Source organism: Lepisosteus platostomus, chromosome 8, assembly GCF_059453375.1.
Source record: "Lepisosteus platostomus isolate fLepPlt1 chromosome 8, fLepPlt1.hap1, whole genome shotgun sequence".
In the NCBI taxonomy this organism is placed as follows: domain Eukaryota; kingdom Metazoa; phylum Chordata; class Actinopteri; order Semionotiformes; family Lepisosteidae; genus Lepisosteus; species Lepisosteus platostomus.
The window spans coordinates 14,402,636-14,429,034 of NC_142618.1; the positions used below are offsets into that span (position 1 = coordinate 14,402,636).

At 43.5% G+C, this 26,399-nt stretch overlaps 1 protein-coding gene across 1 annotated transcript; it reads right to left on the reverse strand.

Moving 5' to 3' along the window:
• Nucleotides 1-17,648: 17,648 nt before the first annotated feature.
• LOC148656098 (lectin-like) lies at nt 17,649-23,084 on the reverse strand. Its single transcript, XM_088642526.1, has 6 exons — nt 22,969-23,084; nt 22,661-22,733; nt 20,557-20,684; nt 19,750-19,890; nt 18,123-18,234; nt 17,649-18,008 (listed from the first exon to the last, which is right to left on the reverse strand). The coding sequence occupies exons 2-6, from the start codon at nt 22,710-22,712 to the stop codon at nt 17,935-17,937; spliced, it is 507 nt and encodes a 168-aa protein (XP_088498652.1). The 5' UTR covers nt 22,713-22,733; nt 22,969-23,084; the 3' UTR covers nt 17,649-17,934.
• Between the last annotated feature and the right edge of the window lie 3,315 nt (nt 23,085-26,399).

The following is a 26,399-nucleotide window of genomic DNA, read 5'->3' on the forward strand; positions in this document are numbered from 1 at the left end:
CCCCTCAAAAGACCAGTGCAGAATCTTTAACAATTAAGTTAATTATGTACAAGCTTTAGGGGGTTGGATCCGTTTGGATATATGTAGAATTCACTTTGTGAGAGCCTCAGTCTAGTGTCTTGATGATTGAGATTAATATTTTGCAGAATACCGGAATACCAGTTGCTGAGCCAAGCTGCAGTGTAAGAGTAGACAAGAAAGTGAACAGTGCAGGGGCCGTCTTAGTAACATGCTGTGGAGGTTATGTCAACAGCAGTATGAACTAGTAACACACTGGTTTATGTTGAAAAACAGAGAGGCAGAGGAGATGACTAATTGAAAAGAGCAAGAAAAATATAGATAAAGAATATTGAGAGCAGGACACACATTTTTTTCCCTCTTTATTCCATGACAATAAATGTAACATTCCAGAATGCAAAAGTAAAGCTATTAAACTGACTGTACCAATATTAACTCTTTGCGTCTATTATTAGTGACAGAAACATAAGGGTTTAAGGGCACAAGCAGTGATTATTAAAAGGTTACCCTCTGGCATTAACAGAACTTAGCAAATCCCCAAACCCCCACCTCTGCAGTTTTCTCCAAACGGAACTGCAACATCCCAAAGCAGGATGGACTTGCTAGCACACTATATAATCCCTAAAGAACTGCCTGCTATGATTCCACTAAAATAACCACAGATTTCTTCTTTTTTTTTAACCTAACTCGGCTCACCATTTGATCGGATCCCAGTTCAGTCCACAAGTAAGTCACTTAGACGTTTTTCTGGGTCCTTGATACTGTGAAACCTTTACCACAGCAACTCGTGTTTGTTCTATTGAGTCATGGTAGATCCATAGTTTTACCACCTTTGTGAGCATTTCCATACCATCATATCGCCTGTCTAGTTGGGGTAGAACAATACCCTCGAGCCACAGCACAGCAGCAGCACAACCCTGTCCATGATTACCGCTGTCTCAAATTTCTCCCACCCAAGAAGTTTGGGAATTAAGCCTTTTACAAAGTCTGTGGGTCACCCCTTTTCCTCTCCTACGGGGATGCCCACTATACATTTTGCTAGTGAGCTTGTCCCTCCGGATCATTCACCATCAATAAACGTCTTCCTGGCTTCAACCGTCCTTTTGAGGTTCATGACCTTGAGATTTTATTGCAGCAAGAATAGTTGAAGTTGAGACACTCTCCAGCCTAACAGACTTTCCTCCATACGTTTCTGAAGCTGGGCTGACAACCAACTCCGCAGAACTGACATAGGGCAAGCTATGGGATCTGTAGAGCAGTTGGACCCTAACAGCCAAAATCCCTGAATGACTGCTGACACCTGGGGCTGCATTCATACATCAGCCACCCCGATTTTGCAAAACATGTTTGTTCTGTTGGCCCTGAATAAAGTGCACCTAGCTGCACTCAAGAAATTTGCTTTCAGCAGTTTAATCTACTGGGCAATATAGAAAAACACTTTCAACACTATTGTATCTTCATCAGTGTTGAAGAACCTGTGAAAACAGATTCTGAGCAGCCGAGTATGCTGTGAACTCCTTCAGATGCCCAGCCATGCTTGTGAAGAAGATTTCCTATCTTCTTTCAAGAAATAGCTGGATAAGATCCTTCACAACCTTTCCTGGGCTCTTGAGTTCATCCCTCACCCTCACACATTTAATGGAACCACACGTATTCTAGCAGGACTCTGCACACAGCACACACACACCTCTGGCTGAGAGATAGGAAGGGTGTTGGTGGGTCTTTCTAAACCTACAATTGCACCCAAAATTTACTAATTAAAATGTTAGTGCTGTGTTCCGTTAAAATACGGTCTGCTTTCAGCTATCTCACCGAGACATGTATATCTCACTGCAGGTCTTGCACTCAAGGTTTTCGGGTTGCATTGGATTTAAAGACACTGGTCAGTTCCCCATCCATAAAATCAGACAGTCTGGGTTTTAAGAAGTCAACACAGGAGAGATGGGTTCATGACTACTCTGCTTTAGTGTCCTGAGTGAAAGTCAGATTGGCCATCAAATTAATGCTCATCCAATCCCTCTTACACCCTACAAGTACACTCACCGATGTTTATTAGTGCTTCTAACCACTTCATCCAACTCAGGCTCTGGAGCCCCCATGACTCCATTCCAGCAAGCAATGGGCACAAGGCAAGATACACCCTCGCTGGGACAACAGTACATCGCAGGGGACACACAGACAAAAACATATAGACATACCAGCACCAGTTTCCCCAGAATTAACCTATGCAAATACACGGAGAACAAGTTCCTCACAAATAGCACCCTTACTCCATAAATGAAGTCCGGGCCCCAGCTAGGCAACAATGCCAACTGCTGCACCACTGTGATGCCCATAAACACAACAGGGAAAAAAATGAAGATATTCTTTATTTGCTTTGTTGATTTTTATGACAGGCCTACCTCTCCTTCCCCATTGGGGGGGACCAAAATAACATGAGAGCAGACTTCATTTTACCAAACTATACACAACATGTACATCTTGCTTAAAACCAGCCACCCCCAGGAGTCTCTTTATGTACCGAAATTCTAAATTAACCCCATGTGAGAATGTGGTTCACAGCTATTCAGCAATTACATAATCAATAAATGTACCACATATGAACAATAGAGGCCTTGATGACAGTCATAGTGGCGGCACAGCTGAAGCCACTATCCTCTCTACTGTTGGCCTGCCGCAATTGTAAAGAAAGCTTTTGCCTCAGTTTGGCACGGTGGACTGTTTTACAAACTTTTTCTCAGTGGTGCAGAGGGTGAAAGAACATCATGAATGTAATGCATGTGGAGAACAGTGATACATTCTTGACTCGGGCATGTGGGCTGGGAATTCAGCACTTTCAAATATCTACATGTGCTGCAGCTCCTGGCCCAACATTACTCAGTATCTATATCAATGAGCTAACAGAGGTGTGAGAACAGTCTGAGCTCCTGACACAGCACTGTTCCATTTCTATATCAATGAGTTAACAATCAATGAGTGTAGGAACACTAGGATCTGGCCCAACACTGTTCAATAGCTATGCAGCATGAGGCCAGGAGCTACAGACAGTCTAAACATCTACAAGCATCTGGATGGGAAAACAAAATGTGAGAGGAAGAAAGAGCGATTGACAGAATGATGGGGGAAGAGGGGAGGAGGATAGAGAAAAACTAGAACTCATCTTATTACAGGCAGACAACTCATGAAGAGAAATTAAACCTGTTCTTCTACTTCTGTCCTCTGTCAGTGTACTGGGTGAGTTACTGACAGCAGGACTGTACTGAGTCGGTATAAGGAAAGAGACAGCTAAGACTAGTGTAGGAAAGAAGAACAGGATTAGTAACCCTAGTCTGGACATAGACATTGGACACAGGCAAACCTGGCTGGACAGAGAGGACAGGCTCTGCTCCTACTGCCAGCAAGGAGACATAAAGACAGAGACACACTTTTTGATGCACTGTGAGAAATACTGTACTCTGGGATTAAACATTCTTCCCTAGAATGTAATCTCAGATTTCCCATATGTGCTAGAATCAAAACAGTTTCCAATTATACTGGGGAAGGAAACACAATTGAGCTGCAGTCCAGTGTGTGATCTCCTGTCCCAGCCTGAGGAACAGACAGTGAGCCTGTCTCTCAATAATAATAATACAGTGTGTGATCTCCTGTCCCAGCCTGAGGAACTGACAGTGAGCCTGTCTCTCAATAATAATAATAATAATAATAATAATAATAATAATAATAATAATAATAATAATAATACAGTGTGTGATCTCCTGTCCCAGCCTGAGGTACAGGCAGTGAGCCTGTCTCTCAGTAATAATAATAATACTTTGTATGGCAGCAGTGCTCTGCTAGTATCCTTCAACCATGCCCTGTGCAAAAATACCAGGACTGGTACAGAGTGGGCTCACTATGTGTGAAATACTACAGCAATCCTCTCACGTTCTCTGATGCCAAGGTACCGATCTCTGTATGTGTCTCTCTGTGCATGTCAGCTCAGTCTGCCCAATATGTGATCTCCTGTCACAATCTGAGAAACAGACAGTTTTATGTCCAAAAATATATATTTAACTGTACATTTTTATGTACTGTTTTTTGTTTGGGAACACTTTTATTCTTTTATAACAATAAAGCCCTTTCAATATGAACAATAACCTCCTCTCAGTGCAGTGTTAATGTACTGCAGTGTCCAGTCAGTGTGTCTGTACTGTATTAACCCCTCTCTCTCAGTGCAGTGTTAATGTACTGCAGTGTCCAGTCAGTGTGTCTGTACTGTATTAACCCCTCTCTCTTCCCCCAGAGCAGAAGGTTCATCTGGACAGATGGTTAAACCTTGAATTACACAAACTGGATTATGGTCAACCTCTCAATACAGGCAAAACTGAAGACTGTGTGGAGATGAACTGGAAGAGTGAGTGATAGAGTAAAAGATTAGTGCATTCAGTCAGTGTGTCAGTGAATAATGTCTGTTATCCAGTCAGTGTTCTCTCTCTCTCCTTCTGCCCCACCTTTCTCTCTTCTCAGAAATAGGACAGTAGAATGATTCAAAGCCATTCAAAGAAGAGCTACATCTGCGCCTTCAAAATTACTGCCCGAAAGTGAAAGAAGCCACTTGAACTGCTTTGCTAATCTCCTTTTCACAAGAGACACAGGATCTGGAAATGGAGGGAGAGAGAGAAAACGAGTGAGAGGGACTGAGAGAGGAAGAGAGGGAGAGGCTGGGGACGGTGTTTCTTGTTCTGCTTTGCTTGTTCTCAATAGAGGCTCCACTGTCATCTCCTCTAGGAGAAACCCATCAGGTGCTCAGTGAGAGCAGCTTCCACTGCTGCTCATTGTGAAGAAACTGCACAAAAATAATAAAAAATACAGCAAACCTCAGAAATATTGTAATTTTATGCTATTTGCACTGGGACCTACCTTAATAGCCTTTGCTCACAAAACAGGGGCTGAAGCAGAGACTGTCACTGCTGGAGCAGTGCTGTCAGACCAGGGCACTGACAGCCCATCATGTTTTTCAAGAAGAAAGCCAGCTGTTAGGGAAACAGGTACTGTACCACTTCACACGAACAACTACACATCTCCTCTGACAGCTTTAAGAACTGAAAGTGAGCTTTGCGTACAATATTAACAATGATAATGTTATGGTAGTAAATGTTTATAAATTCAGGTGGGTAGCTGCGTCAGCATGCGTAGGCTGCAAAGGAACAAGTAATAGGTTTATTCCATGTTGAAAAAAAGAAGAAAGAGAACACAACGTTTCGGCCGTGGAGCCTTCTTCAGGTGTGAGAGAGACAGGGCAGTAGGCAAAGGTAAAGTAGCGGGAGAACAAAGGTTGGGAGGGAGGAGGAGTGAGAGGCGGGAGCAGGGGACAGAAAGAGAGGCCAATCAAGAGGTGTGAAGTCAGAATGGGTGCAGAGAGGTGCGAAATGAAACTTCCAATGAATGGAGAAAATTTAAAAGAACAGTAATCTGTCGTTAAGGGAAGGGAGAATGTGTGATCCTAGCTGCAGAATAATTTTAGTTTCGGTGGTCTTTCTGATGTATGAGTTCGGAAAACCGTCTTTGAGAACACAGACGGAGAGATTAGAGTGGTCGTGGCCGTCAGAGGTGAAATGAGAAACAATGGGCTTAATGTTTATAAATGTTAACTAATTGTTATTGTTTGGCAACATTGTATTTTATTGCTCCTGCCAATAAATCTCTTTGAATTTGAATAACAGACTCACAGAGGGAAACAGTCACCTTCTGGCAACACCTCAGTTATACAGTATATTTATAAAAAGAAACGCTCATGAAAGTGACATTTAGCAGTTCACTAATCTGCTCACCAGTTATTTCACTATCACTTACATCAAAGACAGAAAGAACACTTTCAGCACTTGTGCATCTTCATCAGTGTTGAAGAACCTGTGAAAACCGATTCTGAGTAGCTGAGAGTGCTACGAGCTCTTTCAAACACCCAGCCACGTGGTTGATACCCTGGACCCACTGCTCCTCCACACACATCCCAAAGAGCATTAATCCATCCATTTTCTGAGGGCACACAAGCAAATCACAGACTCACACCAGGACCGCTTGTCCGAGAAGCCAATTAACCCATCAGTGTATCTTTGGACTGTGGAAGGAAACCAGAGCACCCAGAGGAAACCCACACACAGAGAGAACATACAAACTCCACGCAGATAGCTCTGTGTGTGCACTGGTGAGAGTGCTGCCGTTGAAGTGTTTGTAGGTTCTCTATACTTGCATGGGTTTCCTCTGGGTGTTGGCCTTCTTAAGGTCCAGAAGGCTTCCTAGTTTTAAAGTTCAAGCCCAATCCTAGAAAGCTAAAAATAGTGTTAAAGATTTAAGCCTACTCCTTAATAAATAGCTCATATTACAACACCAGACAAAAACTAATACTAACCCCAAAACCCCTAAATCATTTTACAAACAGCACCCCTGCTCACACCTTCAACACTTTTCAGCCATCAGTAGTACTATGAAACATCAGGGGAGAGTGTTTTACCAGACAAAAGTATTTTACATGCATCTTTGAGGATCCGCATTTGCCGACAGCTAGTTGGCAGCATCTGGTCACGTCAGATAACGGTCAATTCCACTGGGTTATTCAAAGCGCAACATCCAGGGAAAAGCTATCGGTCATCTGACAGAAATACGTACAAACAATTACATATACACTTCTACAGTTTCAGTAGAATGACAGAGTGAAAAAAACAAGACACGTACTGCAGATATTTATCTCTTATACAGTAGATTTGTCTGCTTTCCATCTTCACAGTCTCAAATGTAACTGCAGCAGAGTGTTAAATCTGACTGGACACCAGGGGCGTAGCCACCCTGATTGATCCTAGGCCTACCCAATCAGTCCAAATTAATTTTAGATTTTTTTTCCCCCTTGTTTCATGATTTCCTTTTTAATGTTACGTATTTGTTTTTTCATCGTATGCGATTTGCTATTGGCTCTCTGTATCTTTTGTGACCAATAAGACAATTATCTAAATATAATGGGGCGGTGCATGCGTGGCCGTAGCCTAATTGGCTATCGTTGTCGTCAGACCCTCTTAGAGCTATCTAGCGCTAGGTTTTTGGTTTATTAGCCAACAGGGCAAGACAAAAGCATATATCTACGTTTTTCAAAAAGCCGCCTGTAGATAACCAGACCAGCCCCGAAACAAATAGGACACATGAGATGCTACAGGTATCTTGGGTTTTAAGGAGTCCAGTCTGGCTTCCTGAATGTGTTTCTGGAACGCAAGCGGCAGTGCACGCGTTTGCTTGTAGCAGCACAATACCTGCTCGACCTGTAGGAGGTCAGCACGAAGAGGTTCTAAAATTTCTCCTGTAAACAACTTACAAGTTTTGGAATGCATGAATTACTAAGATCATATTGACGGATAGATGCGAGTGTGCATTTTACAGATAACTATTCAGATGTGTTTAATATTTAAATATTAAATATCCGCTGAATATTTAAAGGCATGGTAAAAGCTCCGTGAAGATGTCCCCTCTACAGACAGCACAAACGATGAAACCCACCTCATTCGTTAGCGCTATGTTTGTGCCGGTTTGTGCCATTGAAAGTAGCGTTTGTGCTGCTTTCGTTTCCGGGATATAGAGCCTTGGTTTTTCGGGGGTCGTGACGTCACGGAAGAGAGAGCGGTCTTATTCGTTTGTGCTGCGTTTGTGCCGGTTTTGGGCCGTTGAAAGTAACGTTTGTACTGCTTTCGGGTTCCCGAGATGTAGCACCTTGTTTTTCCAGTGATCACGTGATTATGCACGGTGACTTTGACCTCCAGTGACCTTGTCTGTCGAGTTCAGGTGCCCTGTTGCAGTTTAGCCTGTACCCTTTACATTTTAAAGACAATCAATATCCATAAACATATGAGCCTACTTAGATGTGAATACTAAGACATGAAGGATGCCATAAGCATCTGAACCATGAAGCATCTATGACATAAACCTGTGGTTGTAATGTATGTAAAATCTCCATGATTGTAAGATCTATGGTTTTTTCTAAGGCACGTTTTTCTTTTCTTTCCCTACCGTGACACGCTCTTGCCAAACGCGTAACTGTGGGATACTATCGCGACAAGACCTCCGCAGCATGCCATGACAGGGACCTTGTGTATAACACATGTATATCTCGGCAGTATATATCGCGACTGGCGCCTTGCTTCCATGCCACCATGGCACCGCTGTCGCAAAAAAGGTCTCATATCAGAACATGATATACCTAGATTGGACGTTTCCCAACATATGGACTCCATGTTGCGACATTGGGGCAAGGCATTTTGTCGGGGGTATTTCATACCGCGATATACCGGCTTCATGTCGCGACATGGGGGCGGGTCATTTTGTCGGAGTATTTCATATCGCGATATAGGGGTTTTATATCACGACATGGGGGCAGGGCATTTTTGGCGAGGTAATTCATATCGCGATATAGGGGTTTCATGTCGCGACATGGGGGCTGGGCATTTTTGTCGAGGTATTTCATATCGCGATATACGGTCTTCATGTCGCGACATGGGCGCGGGGGGGGGGGGGGGGGGGGGCTCTGTCATATCGCGATATGTGGGCTCCGTCTCACGACAAGGGGGTGGAGGCGTTTTGTCGGGGTATGTCATATTGCGATATATGGACAGTGATGTGCCAGTCGCAATGGGTATCGCGATGTGATCGTGATGTGCGCACTCCTATCGTGACATGCTATCTGAGTCGTGAACGCTCTGTGGATGCCATGACATTCTTTGTCTGCTATTCAGTTTTGACCTCAGTACGACTTCTCTTAGATTGACCAGTAATAGAAAAACCAATGGATGTGTTACTGTATATCCAGCGTGCTCATACAGCACACACGGTACACAGAACTTACGCTGTGGCGCTTTACCCAATCAGAGTGTCGATTCTCACTCTTCACCCAATCACAGCCCGAACTGCTCGGGGGTTTAGCCAATCGCGGGTCTGAGAGCTGAGAGCTAGCAGCGCCAGGTGGATCGGCTTGTTTACTGTCAATGAGAATCTATTTTTAAAATGCTTTACTTATTTGCAAAATAACTACATCGGCTTGGTTTTTTAACGTCTTTATTGATTCACAATGTCCCGTACTCTTTGAAATAAATACATTTTTATTTGCAATATAACTGTCTCCGCTGCTTTCTGTAATGAATACATGGTATTTGAACAATTTTAATTGTGTATTAAAGGAAACACCTTCTGCTTTGTACTTCAAAAATGAATAGAAATGTAAAGTGTATGATCTATTATGATGCTCGTGCTTTCAATTTTGTTTTTTTATTGTTAAATTATATCGATCTGGAAACTAATATCTAGAAATGTGTATATGGGCTCTCGTGTTGTACCAGCGGTAATTTGGAAACTGGTGTCTCTTCACCAATGAAAGGAGTACACAAGCAATACATTTTCGAGAACATGGTTAAAAATTAAAAGAAAACAGCTAACCCAATAAACTAACATACTGTAGTAACTCCCTCCTAAATGTAAGACTGTTTATTCGCGTAAAGGAAAAGTCTGGGGTCAACTGATCAAAAGATCACAACTGAAAGATCTGGTGGTCGTGACTTTCCTGTTTTGTACGTCACAGAGTGACGTCAGAGCCAGGAAAAGAACGCGCTATAATGAAATATATTGAAACATCCATCCCACCCGACCAGACAGACTCAGAAAACACATTGCCCCTATTTTCATCACAGTCAGGAGTTCACGTACCGAGTTTGTTGGTACCTGTAAACATCCTTGTTAATAGTCACGTGATTACCCGAAAGGCGCTATATCTCGGAAACGAAAGCAGCACCAACGCTACTTACAGCGACACAAACCGGCACAAACGCAGCACTAACGATTGCGGTGAGTTTCGTCGTTTGTGCTGTTCGACGGGCGGTTGGCCAACTTCATGGAGCAGGACAAGCAAACATGTCTGGGCCATTACATTGCAGACTGCAGAAGACTCGACTTCACCTGAGGATCTAACACAGGCGCCCATACCTGTGTCTTCAGAGGGCAGGTGTGCCCTCACGCTGTATTCTACACCAAGGACTGGCTTGAAACACGAAGATAAAAGCACTGTGAGCTCATCGCTTCACGTTTGCGCATAAAACCCCTGTAAATACAAACACACGGATAATGACAGTTTATTAAATAATTCAGATATATGTTCACTTCTGTTATGTGAAAATTAAAAAATATATGTTTCCAATATTGCCGCGGTCCGCAGGTGTGAGACGGTGGACTTTCCAGTGTTGCTTTTCGGGTGTGTTATTTACTACTATTGATTTGTGGTTGGAATATAATTTTAGTTGCATATTACAATATGTTTCCCAGCAGTGAATAAATAGCTCAGTTCAGTGTATTTGTCATATGCACACGTGCAATGAAATGCTCGTTCGCATGCATGCTCCACTACAAAGACATTAAGGAAATACCAACAGTAATAGCGATGGGTCTTAACTAAGGTTGCAAATGAGAGAACGATACTACTGTATATCAATACTAAATAGAACACTAACATACCATTTAAATACAAGTCAGCACAAGCAGGGTGGAAAAACAATAAACCATTATGTATTAATACTATATTTCAGTAATAAGCTTTGACTTCATTTGAACTTGCGGTCCAGTTTTTCATTCAGCACAGAACTGAAGTGCTCAATCTATGGCAAGTGGTGTACGTCGTCCTGTACGTTTGTGTCCTCTAGAGGGCAGCAGCTGTATATGGGTTCACGGCTGGGTCCACGATGAAACGAGAAGAAAATGGTGTCTCCTGCAGATAGTGCCGGCTGGGAAGGATTCAGGTTGCGAGTAGTGTGAAGCGATAACATTTATAAAGAGCAGTTAGAGGTTTAGGGTTGTTTTTAGCTAATTGTTATTATTTTGTGTTGGGATTATTAAAATGAGTTATTTTATCAACTGATAAATTCAGATTGTTTAACGATTGTCTTTTCGAAGATTGTGCCAAAACTCAGAACACAGCCAGGAAACCCCCTCGAGCTTAGAAACTGCTGCCGATTCTTATTTATGTGCAAAAGTGGCCTGTCCCACAATACCGAAAGAGGTCACGTTATTTTATTTGATGTCTTGCAAAGACTTGCTGAGAGGTTTTATTGTGTCTTAAGAGAACAGGTAGAAATGAATTCCATAGGGAACCTCAGGAAGAACGTTCTTGCTTGTTGTCGTATTTTGTCGTTCTTACTTCAAATGCGTTAACATATCCAACTCGAAAGCAGGAAAGAATCAGCATTTGGATACTTTCTTGTAGAAGGGTTTGCTGTAGTTCCAACCCATCTTGGGTCTCATATAGATTAATACAGACTATAGGTATTCAGCTCAAAATCACAAGATTAGACTCATAGCCATCCACTTTCTTTCTAACCAGTCTATGGGGGAGCCGGGGCCTATCCAACCCACACACACAAGGCAGGATACAGTCTGGGGTGGCAGGCAACCGCAGGGCAGGAACACAGACACACGCACTTTCACACAGGCCGACTCACCAGCATGTCTCTGGACTGGGGGAGAAATCCAGAGCACTCAGTGGAAGCTCACATGAGCATGGGGGAGAAATAGACTCCACACAGATAGCAACCCAGGCCAGAATTGAACTCAGGGCCGTGCTTGAGACTGCAATGGTAACCACTGTGCCACCATCTCACCCTTCTTCCACATACATCGAGGTCTAGTATCGATTGTGTTCGATATTGATCGACCAGGGCCTTTTTTTGTTTTTACAGTATGTTGCAGATGTTCATCAGGGCGTGTGAGGTGTGAATGTGGTCAGAGTGCCGTGGTTTAGCAGGAAGCTAAGCAGACACATTAACGTGAATCTAAATAGAAACGGACGCAAATAAAGTAACAAACAGTTTGTGCCGTGACCAATAGAGTACAACAAAGACAGTTGTGTTTTAATCTGTGAATTGTAGTGTGAAGGCATTGCTTTAGAAATTATTTGACCCTACCAACGCCCTCGATGTGTAATTCCATGACGTGTGTGTGAGGAGTATGAGACGGCGATGGACGAAATTAAGAACAAGGAGAGATTGTGAAGGATTGGAGAGCGTGTCCCACTTAGTTCATTTGATAGTAGTTAATTGATCTGAGTATCCCATCCAGAAAGACTCCAGGGTATCGGCTTCAACATCATACTGTAGGTATATAAAGGATCTGACAATTCCTTTTCACAGGTTCCTCAACACTGATAATAATAATAATAATAATAATAATAATAATAATAATAATAAACTTTATTTTATATAGCGCCTTTAAAGGTGGCTTCTCAAAGCGCTTTACAGGATGACAATAACAATAAATAAGAAGACTACAACAATAAATAAGAAAATTTCACAAGACAGGACACAATTATAATTACAACAATACAACAATAACAATAGAGGAGACCGTGGAAGATGGTATTAAGAAGAGCAGAGGGGTGAAGAATGGAACCAGTTAAGTAAAGGCTTTACTGAAGAAGAAAGTTTTGAGTCTGGATTTGAAGGAGTTTAGAGAAGGTGACTCTCTAATATCCTTGGGTAAAGAGTTCCAGAGCTTGGGGGCATAGCAGGAGAAGGCCCTGTCGCCCATACAATGTAGACGGGCTTGGGGGACAGTAAGGAGGGCAGAATTTGAAGAGCGGAGGTTGCGAGGTGGGGAGTAGGGCGATAAAAGTTCAGACAGGTATTGAGGTGCCAAGCCATGTAAAGCCTTGTAGGTGAGCATGAGGATTTTAAAGTCTACGCGGAATTTGACCGGAAGCCAGTGCAAGGACTCCAGGATAGGAGTAATGTGAACACTTGTACTAGACCTGGTCAGGATTCTGGCTGCTGAATTTTGGACATACTGCAGCTTGTTCAGAGTAGATTTAGATACACCAGGGAGCAGAGAATTGCAGTAGTCAATTCGAGAGAATACAAATATGTTGATCAGCTTTTCAGCCACAGTTAATGATAGCATAGGGCGTAGTCTTGCGATATTTCTAAGGTGAAAAAAAGATGTTTTGACAGTATGCTGTACATGTGGGTCGAATGTTAAGCCAGAATCGAATATAACCCCAAGGTTTTTCAATTTTGATTGAAGCTCAAGTACAGAGCCATCTACAGACAGGGTTACAGGACTGGCTTTACGAAGTTGATGGGGGGTACCAATAAGCATGACTTCAGTCTTGTCACAGTTAAGATGAAGGAAGTTTTGAGTCATCCAAATTTTTATGTCAGAGATGCAATTAGATAGGATAGATTGCATGAAGATACAAGAGTGTTGAAACAGTGTTTTTCCATCTGTAGTGAAAGTGATGGTGAGATCAGTGATGGGTAGATGAACTATCAAGACACTGAATGTGAATTTTCTCAGAGCAGTTTGCAATTTCCTCATTCAACCTTATCTGCAGCCAGCAGCCATGTCACCCTGCAACTCCGTTCCATTGCAGGGCCGACTGTTGCACACACTCACACCAGGGCCAATTTAATACCAGTATGTTTCAGACTGTGAGAGGAAAACAGAGCACTGGGAGGAAACCCACATGGACATGGAAAAGAACATACAAACTCCACACAGACAGAACCCCCGATCCATGATTGAATCCAGAGCCCCAGCACTGCAGAGCAACAGTGCTAACCACAGCACCACCATTGCCTCCCAATGACTTGCTTTCGTTGGAAGTAATAAATGTTTAAGAATAGACTGCTGTGCATGTATAGCGTGTGCCATACCTTGGTATTGCCCAGTTTGAGAGTCCAAGGGATCTTAACCATCTTGACAAGGCAAATAATAATAATAATAATAATAATAATAATAATAATAATAATAATATTTTTTTGACACCTGAAGAAGGCTCCACGGCCGAAACATTGTGTTCTCTTTCTTCTTTTTTTCAGCATGGAATAAACTTATTACTTATAATATTTTTTATATACTGTATATAGCACCTTTAAAAGTGGCTTCTCAAAGCACCATACAGAATGACAACAACAACAATTAAAAATAAGTGTAAAAAACGTACTTAGAGGAGACAGTAGATGGTGGTAGTAAATACAGTAGGAGCAGAGGGGTAAAGAATGGAACCAGTTAAGTAAAGGCTCTTCTAAAGAAGAAGGTTTTGAGTCTGGATTTGAAGGAGTTTAGAGAAGGTGACTCTCTGATATCCTTATGGATAACAGGAGAAGACCCTATCACACATGTGAGGGAAGTAGGTGGATCTAGCAGACTCTATTGCATCCTTATATTCCGACAAGTAATCTTTCCAAGCCTGATAATGTTCGTTTAGGCCAGAAAGACGCCAGAGGATAGAACAGAATTTGCAAACCTAGGCTGATCAACTGATCGCCAGTTGCGGATAAAAATTAGTCATTTGAAACCAGGGCAGCAGAGCAAGAAAAAAGAAATAAAAAGTAGATACAATTATTTTTTTAATGTCAAACTGGAGAGAGGAGCGACAGCCGAGCGTTCCCTCTCAGCCAGAACCGGAACTGGAATAGGGGGATCGCAAACAGGATACTGTGCAATGATCGTTTCCGTATTCCTCAAGGTTGTTTTTCCAAAATGGTCGTCTCTTTCGTTTCTGATAAGTAGTTACTTGCCTTATTTCCCTATGGTTTTCTGAGGATAAGCCTTGTAAACTATGTTTCTTTCAGATCTAATCTTTTCAGCTCTGTGTTGTTTTATATTGTTGTTGTATTTATATTGTTTGTGTTGTTTTATATTGTTGTTATTGTGTGTTAACAGGAGAAAGAAGGCACCTCCTGTCTGTGCCCCAGTAAAGGCTTCTGTTTTCCATGTTTTTACTGTGGGGTATTGGGGTCTCTCTCAGGGACAGCGCCAGCACTGTTCAGGTGTTTGGAGTGGGATACCCCCTTCAGCCCCAGTGATACCCTGCTGTTTTGTTGTTTTGAATATTAAGAGCATTTGTGCACCTTTTGCTTTAACACGCTGTGGATCAGATGGTTTCGGAGGGCTGTCTGAGCGCCCAGTCAGTTGTGTACATATTCTGGGAGAGTAGCACACGTGACTGAACCTCAGACCCTGTTGTAAACACTTTTGAACACAAGACTCACTGCAGGAGCAATTGAGAAACTAAGAAACTAAGCTTGTTACAACTAACTAAAACAACAAAGTGGTGATTTAATTAGTAAATATGACTTTATAAATTACTTTCCACCAACAACATTCATTACACACAATGTAATGGAATCACACATATTCTAACAGGACTCTGCACACAGCACACACACCTCTGGCTGGAGATAGGGAGGGCGTTAGTGGTGTAAAATGTTTTGGAAAACAGTATTTTCACACAAATGTTTACATTAAAACATTACTGGGCTGTATTCTGTCAGAACAAACCTATTTTCAGCTCCTAATCTCTCCTCAACAACTTGCCCCTACTCGGGAAACATAAAGACTCTCTCTTTCTAATCTTTATTCAGATTCACATTAAACAGACAGATGATAATGGGTTAATATTAACTGAGTGGATCTATTAAACACTATAATTTCAGAATAATATGTAAAAGTCACTTATATCATACAAGTTATTAAACTAAGGGTTTTATATTTAAGAATAACCTCAGCACCAGAACTGCACTACAACATTGTCTGTTGATACAGTACATATGAACAGTGCTCAATAATAGTGACTAAGGGACACCAGACTGTCACAGGCCCCGAGAGAATATAGACTGTCCACAGCTTCCAGAGAGACAGGTCATCCCAGACAGGAGAGAGACAGAGAGTACAAACAGGAGACAGAGAGGAGAAGCAGAGGTCAGTGCAGACAGGAGAGAGACAGGCCAGCAGAGACAGGGGAGAGACAGGGTAACACTCACAGCTCTGTAGCAACAACAGTTTCCTGTCCCCCTGTGTCCAAGTGAGTCATCTTGCCTATGGGTAGTAAGTAGATAACTGATCCAAGAGTCTCATTCTGACTTTTCTTGAAAGGAACCAGGGTATAGTCCAAATGCCTGGGTGGCTTGTTCCACACTACCACAGGTTTTTGTTGTATAAAAATGTGGCTCATGCTGGATTTAAATGCATTTTTTTGTAGTTTCCACTCTTTGTGCTTCACTGTTTATTCTGTAGATTGACTCATCGTGATTCTAAAGTTGATTCTGAAGAATTCCAGTGAGTGGATGTTGTCAAAGACTTTGAGGATCTGGAAGAGTTGTATCAGGTCCCCTCATAGTCTTCCCTGCTTAAAACTTCAGAGATTCAGTTCCTTCAGCCTGTCAATGAGGGACACTCCCTTCAGACTAAAGAGACTCAGTTCCTTCAGTTGCAAATGACCCAGGGAGATTTTTGGACTTCATAATAAATAAAAGCAGTTATTTATTAAATATAATAATTAAAGGCAGTAGATTCATAGATGAAATGTTTGATATATTGTATTTATGATCTATAAACATATTTAATAATTTAATAATATTATATATATATATGCAGTATATTAATAATAAATGAGTTTTGAGTTTGAATTTGAAGAAAGTTAAAGAAGTTGTCTCTCGTAGAGTCTGAGGAAGGTCATTCTAGAATGCTGGAGCAGCAACAGAAAAGGCACTGTCACCTAAAATCCTTGATTTAGTCCTGGGGACAGTGAGCACAGGACCAGCCTGAACTGACCAGAGCCTGTGGTGGGAGTGTAAACATGGAGGTGTTCAGAGATGTATGATGGAGCCAGATTGTTTAGAGCCTCAAATGTCAGTAACATGATCTTGTATTGAATGTGTGACTTTATAGGCAGCCAATGTAGAGACCTAAGTGTAAAAGTGATATGCTGCCAGGGTCTGGTGTGAGTCAGGAGTCTAGCTGCAGAGTTTTGAACGTATTGCACCTTACCAAGAAGACTGTTTGAGAGCCCACAGGGCAAAGAGTTCCACAAATCAAGCCTTCATATTATAAATAAATGAATTAGTACTCAGCATCAGACATTGATAGTAATTTCGTAATGCTGGCAATATTTGTAAGGTAAAAGAAACATGTCGTAATCAAATTTTTCACATGAATCTCAAACGACAGGAGCTGATCAAGTGTGACTTCCAGATTCCTGACTATGGTTGATGGATAAATGGGGAAGCTATCCACCATTACTGTGAAACCTTTTCCAGCTCACGTTTGCTGCCCACCGGTAAAATTTCTGTTTTCTCACTATTTAACATCAGGAAATTTGTTGTCAACCAAAGTTTGATGTCACGCAATCAAGAGATAGGTGATGGGGAAAGATGTTTTACTGTAAATCTTTTTTATCATCTGCATAACAGTGAAACTGAAGACCATGTTTGAGTATAATCTGACTGAAAGCATATAAATGATAAAAAGCAATGGGCCCAAGACTGAACCCTGTGGCACACCATGATTGACTGGGGCCATGGGGGATAGGTATTGCCCATAATAAAGAAATGAGAGAGCCTGCAACAACATCGTTGTAACTCAGACTTTCTGTCAGAATATGAATGTTTCTCTCTGTAATTTTGTGTGAGTGTCTGACTGTGCTCCTCTTTGTCAGTCTATGCCTGTGTGTAGGTCTCTGTGTCTGTGAGGTCACCATGCATGTGGTAACACTGAGACTGATCACAAAGGGATTTATGGGACTATATAATAATGGAATTGCTGGCTACAAAGAGAAGAAAAACTAGAATGTTACAATGTTTTGAGGTTTGCTGTATTTTTTATTATTTTTGTGCAGTTTCTTCACAATCAGTAGCAGTGGAAGCTGCTCTCACTGAGCACCTGATGGGTTTCTCCCAGAGGAGATGACAGTGGAGCCTCTATTGAGCACAAGCAAAGCAGAAGAAGAAACACCGTCCACAGCCTCTCCCTCTCTTCCTCTCTCAGTCCCTCTCATCATTCTCTCTCTCTCCCTCTGTATCCAGACTCTGTGTCTCTTGTGGAAAGCAGAGCAGCAAAGCAGTTCAGGTGGCTCCTTTCAATTTCTCATACTCTGTTCTTGAAGGCACAGATGTAGTTCTTCTTGTAAAAGCAGCGATCATCGTTCCACTTCCCTGTGTCTGAGTGGAGAAAGTGGAGAAACACACCATGATTAGACCTCATGACAGTATTGGATTGACGGACACACTGACTGACTAACAAGCTGATTTACACTAACACACTGACTGACTTACTCTTCCAGTTCATCTCCACACAGTCCTCAGCATTGGCTGTATTGTCAGGCTGACCAGGCACCCAGTTCCAGTAATTCCAGTCAGTACCATCGGTCCAGACAAACAGTCCAGTCTGAAAGAGGAAGGGAGAGGTTAATACAGTACAGACACACTGACTGGACACTCCAGTACATTAACACTGCACTGAGAGAGAGGGGTTAATACAGTACAGACACACTGACTGGACACTCCAGTACATTAACACTGCACTGAGAGAGAGGGGTTAATACAGTACAGACACACTGACTGGACACTCCAGTACATTAACACTGCACTGAGAGAGAGGGGTTCATACAGTACAGACACACTGACTGGACACTACAGTACATAACATGGCACACCAGAAATTTAAGAGTTTGCCTCATCTAAGAAAGAGCAGAAATCAATCTGATGTGATGTGTTCTCTGAAAACAAGGAGAAAAGATCTTTCCAATACAGTAATGCTCCATTTCACCTCTCCTATCCATGATCCCATTGACCTTTATTTCTAAATCCTTCAGCAGGAACTTTTATTCCAGACAGACATCAGAAGCCAGAATTATCCTTAAACTCAGATCACACCTTCTACCATCTCTCAATGATCATCTTATTTCTTTTCACCTCTCCATTCATTTTCCGAGTTCAACCTTTCACAATTCTACTGTGTCGAATTTGTTTCCCAGACTCCCATTCATTTGGATCGCCCTTCGATTTTTTCATGCCCAATCTCACAGGATCATTCTTTTGTTCTCCTTTGATTCTTTCCCTCTCTCTCCCTGCCATCTGAAGACGGCTCAGCAGAAGAAATGTGTTTAGCACCATTGGTCGCCTGCTCCACTGTAGGATTCTAAAACATGGACCACATGCAGTGGTATCACCAACCAGAATACGAAAGGCATTCTGTGTGGAAGATTTCACATGGCAAAGACGGGACACACACACCAAATCAGTGCTCTCTCCCAAGACTCTGCAAGAATTGAACCCATATTTATCTGCCATCAGCTCCATTGGCTTGGTCGAGTCATCTGGAGATCAGACTCCAGATTCCCTAAGAAGTCTCTCTTTGCCCAGCTTAGCCAAGGCATTCACACCAGCGGAGGCCAGAAGAAATGTTGCAAATTCGATAATAAAACTACATTGATTTCAGCTCCTGGAAGACTGTGGCCCTTCACTGACCCAGAATGAAGAAGAGTATCTCAAGACAAAACAGCACTTTGAGACCCAAAGACACGCAGAACAAGGAAGCGAAGCATGAACATCCAATCCAGCTTGTCCTGATCGGGTTTGATGGTACACAGTCTCATATCTCCTGAGACAGCACCTGCTTGACCCGACAGGGAGTCTGGATAAGATGCTGGTCTTATCAGGCAGCTCTGGGTTTGTGGAACACAGTCACTCTTGGCCTTGAGGGTTTGCCCCTGAGTGAGAGTATATCTTCACAGAGGGATCACTAGAGAAAAGGTAGAGTGATCTAATACAAAGAGACAGAGATAAAGACATGTTACACAGAAAAACAGAGAGATAGAGTCCCACAAAGTCCCACACAGACAGATGGACAGAACCATAGAGTCACACAGGTGGTCGGCCACAGTTGTCTCCAGGAACTCACTCTGAAGAGTTCAAAGGCTCCCAGCCAGATACGAGGGTTGGTGTTGTTGTACTTCATGACGACACACAGAAGGTCAGTGTTGGACTGGTTACTGTGGACTGACACTAGGTGACCTCCTGGGACTTCCTTTTTGCAGGCGAACTGAGAGAGGAATTATTAAATTACAGGCACACTGACTGGACACTCCAGTACATTAACACTGCAGTGAGAGAGAGGGGTTAATACAGTCCAGACACACTGACTGGACACTACAGTACATTAACATTGCACTGAGAGAGAGGGGTTAATACAGTCCAGACACACTGACTGGACACTCCAGTACATTAACACTGCACTGAGAGAGAGGGGTTAATACAGTACAGACACACTGACTGGACACTACAGGACATTAACACTGCACTGAGAGAGAGGGGTTAATACAGCACAGACACACTGACTGGACACTCCAGTAGATTAACACTGCACTGAGAGAGAGGGGTTAATACACTGACTGAACACTATATGACTCTATGAGAGTACTGACAGACACACAGGGAATGACTCATGGAGGCAGACAGACAGCTAGATTGCCTGCTTGTGGGGGTGGTGTAATTTGTGACACACGGACATTGTGACAGTGCTCCTTCACAGGAATAGGGCACTGTTGACTTACAGTACAGACAGAAAGACGCACAATGAAACACTCATCCTGACTGATCACCTCTGCAGGGACAGTGGCACAGGAACAGAGAGAGATGTACACAGACAGACATGATACCCAGAGAGAGACGGATACACAGAGAAACACAACAGATGGTACAACAGTACCTCGGCATCAGAGTAGTTGAGAGCAGTGTTGTAGTATTTCACACACAGTGAGCCCACGCTGTACCAGTCCTTATATTTCTGAATAGGGCAGGCTTGGGGGAAGCGGGCTGAACAGTGTTGCCACACATCTGGTAGGAAAACACACACTCTAAATTCACTGTTTGTAATGCACATACTTCATAAGCACAGTACATACACTTTACACAAGGAGCCACTTTGTTATGTGTCAGGTTTACACTAGTTGTATAATCCTAATAAACATTACACTTATATAACACTTTTCTGGACACTCCACTCAAAGTGCTTTACAGGTAATGGGGACTCCTCTCCACCACCACCAGTGTGCAGCCCCACCTGGATGATGTGACAGCAGCCATAATGCACCAGAACGCTCACCACACACCAGCTCTCAGTGGGAAGGAAGGCAGAGTGATGAAGACGGTTCATAGATAGGGATTATTAGGAGGCCGTGATTGGTAAAGGACACTGGGAAATTTGGCCAGGACACCGGGGTAACACGCCTCTTCTTTTCGAGAAACGCCCCGGGATTTTTAATGACCAGAGAGAGTCAGGACCTCGGTTTTACGTCTCATCTGAAAGATAGCACCTTTTTTACAGTATAGTGTCGCCTGTACTTTTAGGCATTAGGACCCACACAGAACACAGTGTGAGTTCTCCCTGCTGGCCCCACTAACACCTCTTCCAGCAGCAACCTTAGCTTTCCCAGGAGGTCTCCCATTCAGGTACTGGCCAGACTCACACCTCCTGAGCTCCAGTGGGCTGCCAGGTGTGAGCTGCAGGGTAATATAGCTATGGATTATAGAGTATGTGGATTATAATGTTGTCATTGGACATTTAGCCAGTACAGGACCAGTCAGAAAGAGAGGGACTCCAGTAATTCTGGAGAGCCTGCAGGCTGGGCAGCCCACAGTGGCCAGGACTTGTTAGAGTCACCTGGGAAACCTGGGAATTCTGATCCTACTGTGGGATCGGAAGGTGGGACGGCCCCAGAGACCAGGTTTCTAGGGGGCTTTGTCTTTAGAAGTGGAGGCACAGGAGGGCTGTGAGTGAGCTCTGCCTTCCTACAGGCCTGGACTCCAGCAATGTGGGCCTGTTCTTGTAGAACCAAGACCTTGCATTTGTCTCTCTCTTGTGTGTTAGGCTGTGATTTAACTGTGGCAGCACCAAAGAAAATATGACCTCACTGTGCGCCATTCCTGACTGTAGGGAGCACTTTATGAACTTTGTTTGTTGAATGAATGAGGATTGTTGGTTAGACCCACAAATATAGAACATTTTGTGTCAGTTTCTCAGACTCACCACCTCCATATACGTACTGTATAGCCTACTGCACGCACATAGTGTGTATCCTACATTATACAGTTTATACACACACTGTACAGTACACAAAGTGTGTAACGTACAACACAGTTTAAACACACTGTACAATACACGGTGTGTACCCTACAACACATAGCTTATACACACTGTACAATCCACACTGTGTTTACCCCACAACACACAGTTTATATACACACTGTACAATACACACAGTGTGTATCCTACAACACAGTTTATATACACTGCAATGCACTCTGTGTGTATCCTACAACACACAGTTTATATACAAATTGTACAATACACAGTGTATATCCTACAACACATACTTTATACACACACTGTACAATACACACAGTGTGTATCCTACAACACACATTTTATATACAATACACACACTTCCTGTCAACACACATTTTAAATACCAAATTTTGCAATACACAGTGTACAACACATACGCACACCATATAGCCTACAGCACAAAGTTTATACACAACGTATAGAATACACACTCTCTATTCTGCCACTAATTTGCGAGAGAAATGTCTTCTCTGGTTATTTCATGTTCTGTAGTTACTAGTCAGGGTGATGTCCTAGACCACCTTTCATTGAAAACGCAGTGGGGGATTTCTGTGAGCGTACATGTGTATAGTCATGTGTACTGTCTCTCTCCTGTCTCTCTCTTCCCAAATTATTCCTCCCCATCTCACCTTTCTGTTCTTCTCCCCTATACAGACTCAGCACAATCATGTGGTCAGTAACTCACCCAGTGCACAGACAGTGGCCACACAGACCAGCAGCACAAGAACAGCCTTCATTTCTCTTCCTTTGTAGTCTGCCTAGAAAAGCAAAACACACACACAGACACACATGTATTACTTTTCTGACCTTCAATAATATACAGATCTTTTTGGAAGTTTGACCTTTTGTGTTTGAGGGTGCTGTGAAGGAGCTCTGCTGCAGTCTCTCCCCTCTCCCTCCTCCCTGTTTGCACAAGTTAACAAAACCATCTTTCTCCGAAACCAGAGATCTGAAACCAGTTTCTACAATCCCAAACTGCAATGGCCTTCTTACCTTTCAATCTGAGAGGACGACTGTCTCTCTGTCCTTCTGACTCTGCTTCTTATCTCTCTCTGGTTTCTCACCTCCTCCCTCTGCCTCTTTCCCTTTCATTGTTTTCTAAAAAACTTTTGCTCTCCGCCTCCCCTCTTCCTCTTCAGCTACCTGGCTGTCTGTTTCTCAGTCTACCCCTCTCACTGTCGCTCATTCCACTGTCCCTGTCTGTCAGTCGAAATTCAGATTCAACAACTTTAAATTTGCACGCTCAACAGATTACAGTGCAGACATTTACAACAATGCAAATTTACTGTCTCCACCACCGACTGCTTGTGGCAGAAAATCACATACTGAGCTGCGGTGCTGTTGAGTTTCCTCTCCCACTGTTTGGATTTCAGCAGGTGATGGAACTCTGGGATTAGAGTCGTTATTTTAGGGAAGAATGTTTGTCTTTTACTCTCAAAATTAAGGGAGCCCATTGTCCTGGATGCATTGACTGACTGAAAACTATGACACCTGATACATTTCAGTGTGTTGTGTTTCTTCTGTGTGCGTTGTGTGCAAAGACACGCGATATGGCAGTTTTTGCCCTAAAGCTCAACAACAAATTCAGATTTATAGTAAGTTGTCTCAGAGACCTCTGGTTGTCATTCACACTTTTTAAAAAAAGCATTTTTGTTTTCATTAGTTGGTAAAAGCTTAAATATTATCTCATCAAGATTAGAGTACTATAATGCCTTACTTATTGTATGATGGAGACCAGATTCCACACAGTGGGGTGATACAGTCCCCTCAATCTGATAAAGATCAGATTCCACACAGTGGGGTGATATCTTCCACTGTGTGGAAGAGCACATTCCACACAGTGGGGTGATACAGTCTCCTCACTCTGATGAAGACCAGATTCCACACAGTGGGGTGATACAGTCTCCTCACTCTGACGGAGACCAGATTCCACACAGTGGGGTGATACAGTCTCCTCACTCTGATGGAGACCAGATTCCACACAGTGGGGTGATACAGTCTCCTCACTGATGAAAACCAGACTCCACACTGATGAACACCAGGCATCTTGTGTGCAGCACTGTCTCTAGAGCTAAGCGATTGAGTCTATGAGAGCCTCCTCCATTGTCGACCTGTCTTTTTGCTTTTGCTGTAAACTATCGTGGGCTATTTTGATTAAACTGATTATGTGAGTGGGGTGTCCATGCTTTCTCAGTATTCCCTGCATGTGCCCCAGTTTCCAGTTTCCCACCCTTCACAGACACACAGGCTGGTGTCTGTGATCTACTGGAATCACACACAGCTGGGTTAACTGGTATCTCTAAATGGTCCCACAGCTCCTGTGCCTTTGTGTGCCTGTGACCTACTGGATTCTGATTACCAGGGGCAAGCTGACAGCTCAGGGAAGATGCTGTTAGGCTGTCCACTCAGTCCTGTCTTTGGCGAGTGTTTTTAATTTGTCTTGGACAGATGTTTGCTCCGGGCACAGGTTTCCCTCAGAGGTCTCTCCTCTCCAGGCAGCACCCGGGCCGAGCTGTTTCATCGGTGCAGAATGAAGGTCTCCCCACCCCCGCCCCCAGCCCGCCCCCCTGACCCCCTCTCCCTCTCTCGCCCTCGGAGCCGAGCGCACCGTGCAGCCCGAGGTGTGAACTCTCGCCCCCGTAAGCGCTCTCGGCTTCCTGTGTGGTTACTGTACCAGCTGCACCGTTTGTCACCCCTGACACGGGGCTCGGAAGGAACGGCCGCAGAGATGGACTGCGCTTTCCTGCCTACAGCAGGTGTCTTATTTTTAACCCCAGCTCGTTTCTCTGCTCTCTCCTGCAGGCTGCAAGTCAGTTTCACTCTCGCCAGCGCATTTGCACTTCAATCAGACAGTTCTTCTCTGAGGAGGCCGCAGCGCTGGCAAATTGCAGTTTTGCATCCTTGCAGGCAGAGATGGTCTTTTTTTTTTTTGCTCAGGCTAGAAATGCTGCTGCCCTGGTCTGTGTGCAGGAACAGACGTTGGGCTGCGACAGCGTTAGGATTGGACCAGTAAGTGGGAGAGACTGGTAGATTCCTCTCCTGGCCAGTCTGGTTCACTGCCAACAGCTTGGGCTCATGAAGGGCTCTGCGGCCCTGCTCCCAGACAGCCACAGACTTGCAGTCTTTGCACAGGAGGCCTGCAAAGCTCCAGGGAGCACGGATCTGGACAGTACGTTAACCCCTTCTGACTAAGCCACCGATCAATAGAATTAAGTTATGCGCAAGTCAGCATGACTGAAAATCGGGAGACCCTGGGTCTGTTTGACTCTGCAGCTGTAGACCTTGGAAGTGCATTTAAAACTGAGAACAGGAGGGGCTTCTTTAAGCAAAGGGTGGTGGGAGTCTGGAACAAGCTGCCCAGTCATGTGGCATAAGCCGATATGTTGGCTTTTCTCACCAAAGTTAGCTACAAACTATCAAACAGACTGGCCGCCTCTTGTCTGTGGCTCTGGTGGGATGGGACTCCCATCAGTGCGTAGAAATCCAGTGCCCTATCCATTTTGGCACAGGGCAAAAAAACAGTCTCTCACCGGGGATTTGAACCTACCGCCAGTGACAGGGGTGATGTCACATCCTGTCACCTGCTGAGCGGCACAGTCCCCGCGTCTTCGCCTCCTTTCGCCCCTGGACAACAGGCTGGATGAAGCCCTCCCACCATGTAACGGCGAGGTGACAGAACACTGTCTGCGCGGGGGACAGTTGGGGATACCCACCTGGCAGTGCTCTGTGGGAGCAGAGTGATGGGGGCCTGTAACTTTCCAGGATGGTAATTATGCAGCCCCTCTGCCCCGGAGGCTGCTGGGATAGGACTTTCCCGCTATCACGTATGATTCACAGTGTCGTCACGGGTTTGTTTCTGTCGGTGTCCCCTGCGAGCTGCTGTGCTCTGGGTCTCAGAGACGACAAGCCCTGGGGGTACTTTGAGAGTGTGTGTGTGTGAGAGGGCGAGGTGTGCTGTCTGCTACCTGCAGAGCTGTGCTCTGCAACCTCTGCAACAAGCAGGGTGTCCTCCTGTGGTCTTAGAGACTCCCTGCTTCTCCCTGTACAGAAATCAATTTAAAAACGTAATGTGTCCCATGAAACTGTTCATAAAGGAAAAAATCATTAATTGAAACTTTATTTTTTAAAAGATTATATATAATTCCCCCGATTTGTTCCTGAATCCCCCCAAAATAAATCACACAATAATTTTCACACTTTATTTTGTGTAACACAAAAGCATTACAGTGACAACAGTCGTTTTTGTCTTAATTACTGGTCATTACAGTTTATTTAACTAAACACTTTCTGTATGTTAAATGATGTTCACATTGTACAGTATTTAGGGTATTTAAAGAGGCAAACAAAACTAAACAAGTAATATGTGTAACAGTGTTCTTTAATAAAACCTTAATCATTCAAGCCAAAAATTAAAAAAAATAAAT

Coding starts and splice junctions, on each gene's coding strand:
- LOC148656098 (XM_088642526.1), bottom strand. CDS start 22,712: ATGAAGGCTGTTCTTGTGCTGCTGGTCTGTGTGGCCACTGTCTGTGCA. Junction 20,685..22,660: donor GGCCACTGTCTGTGCACTGG/GTGAGTTACTGA, acceptor TTTTCCTACCAG/ATGTGTGGCAACACTGTTCA. Junction 19,891..20,556: donor TCAACTACTCTGATGCCGAG/GTACTGTTGTAC, acceptor TTCCTCTCTCAG/TTCGCCTGCAAAAAGGAAGT.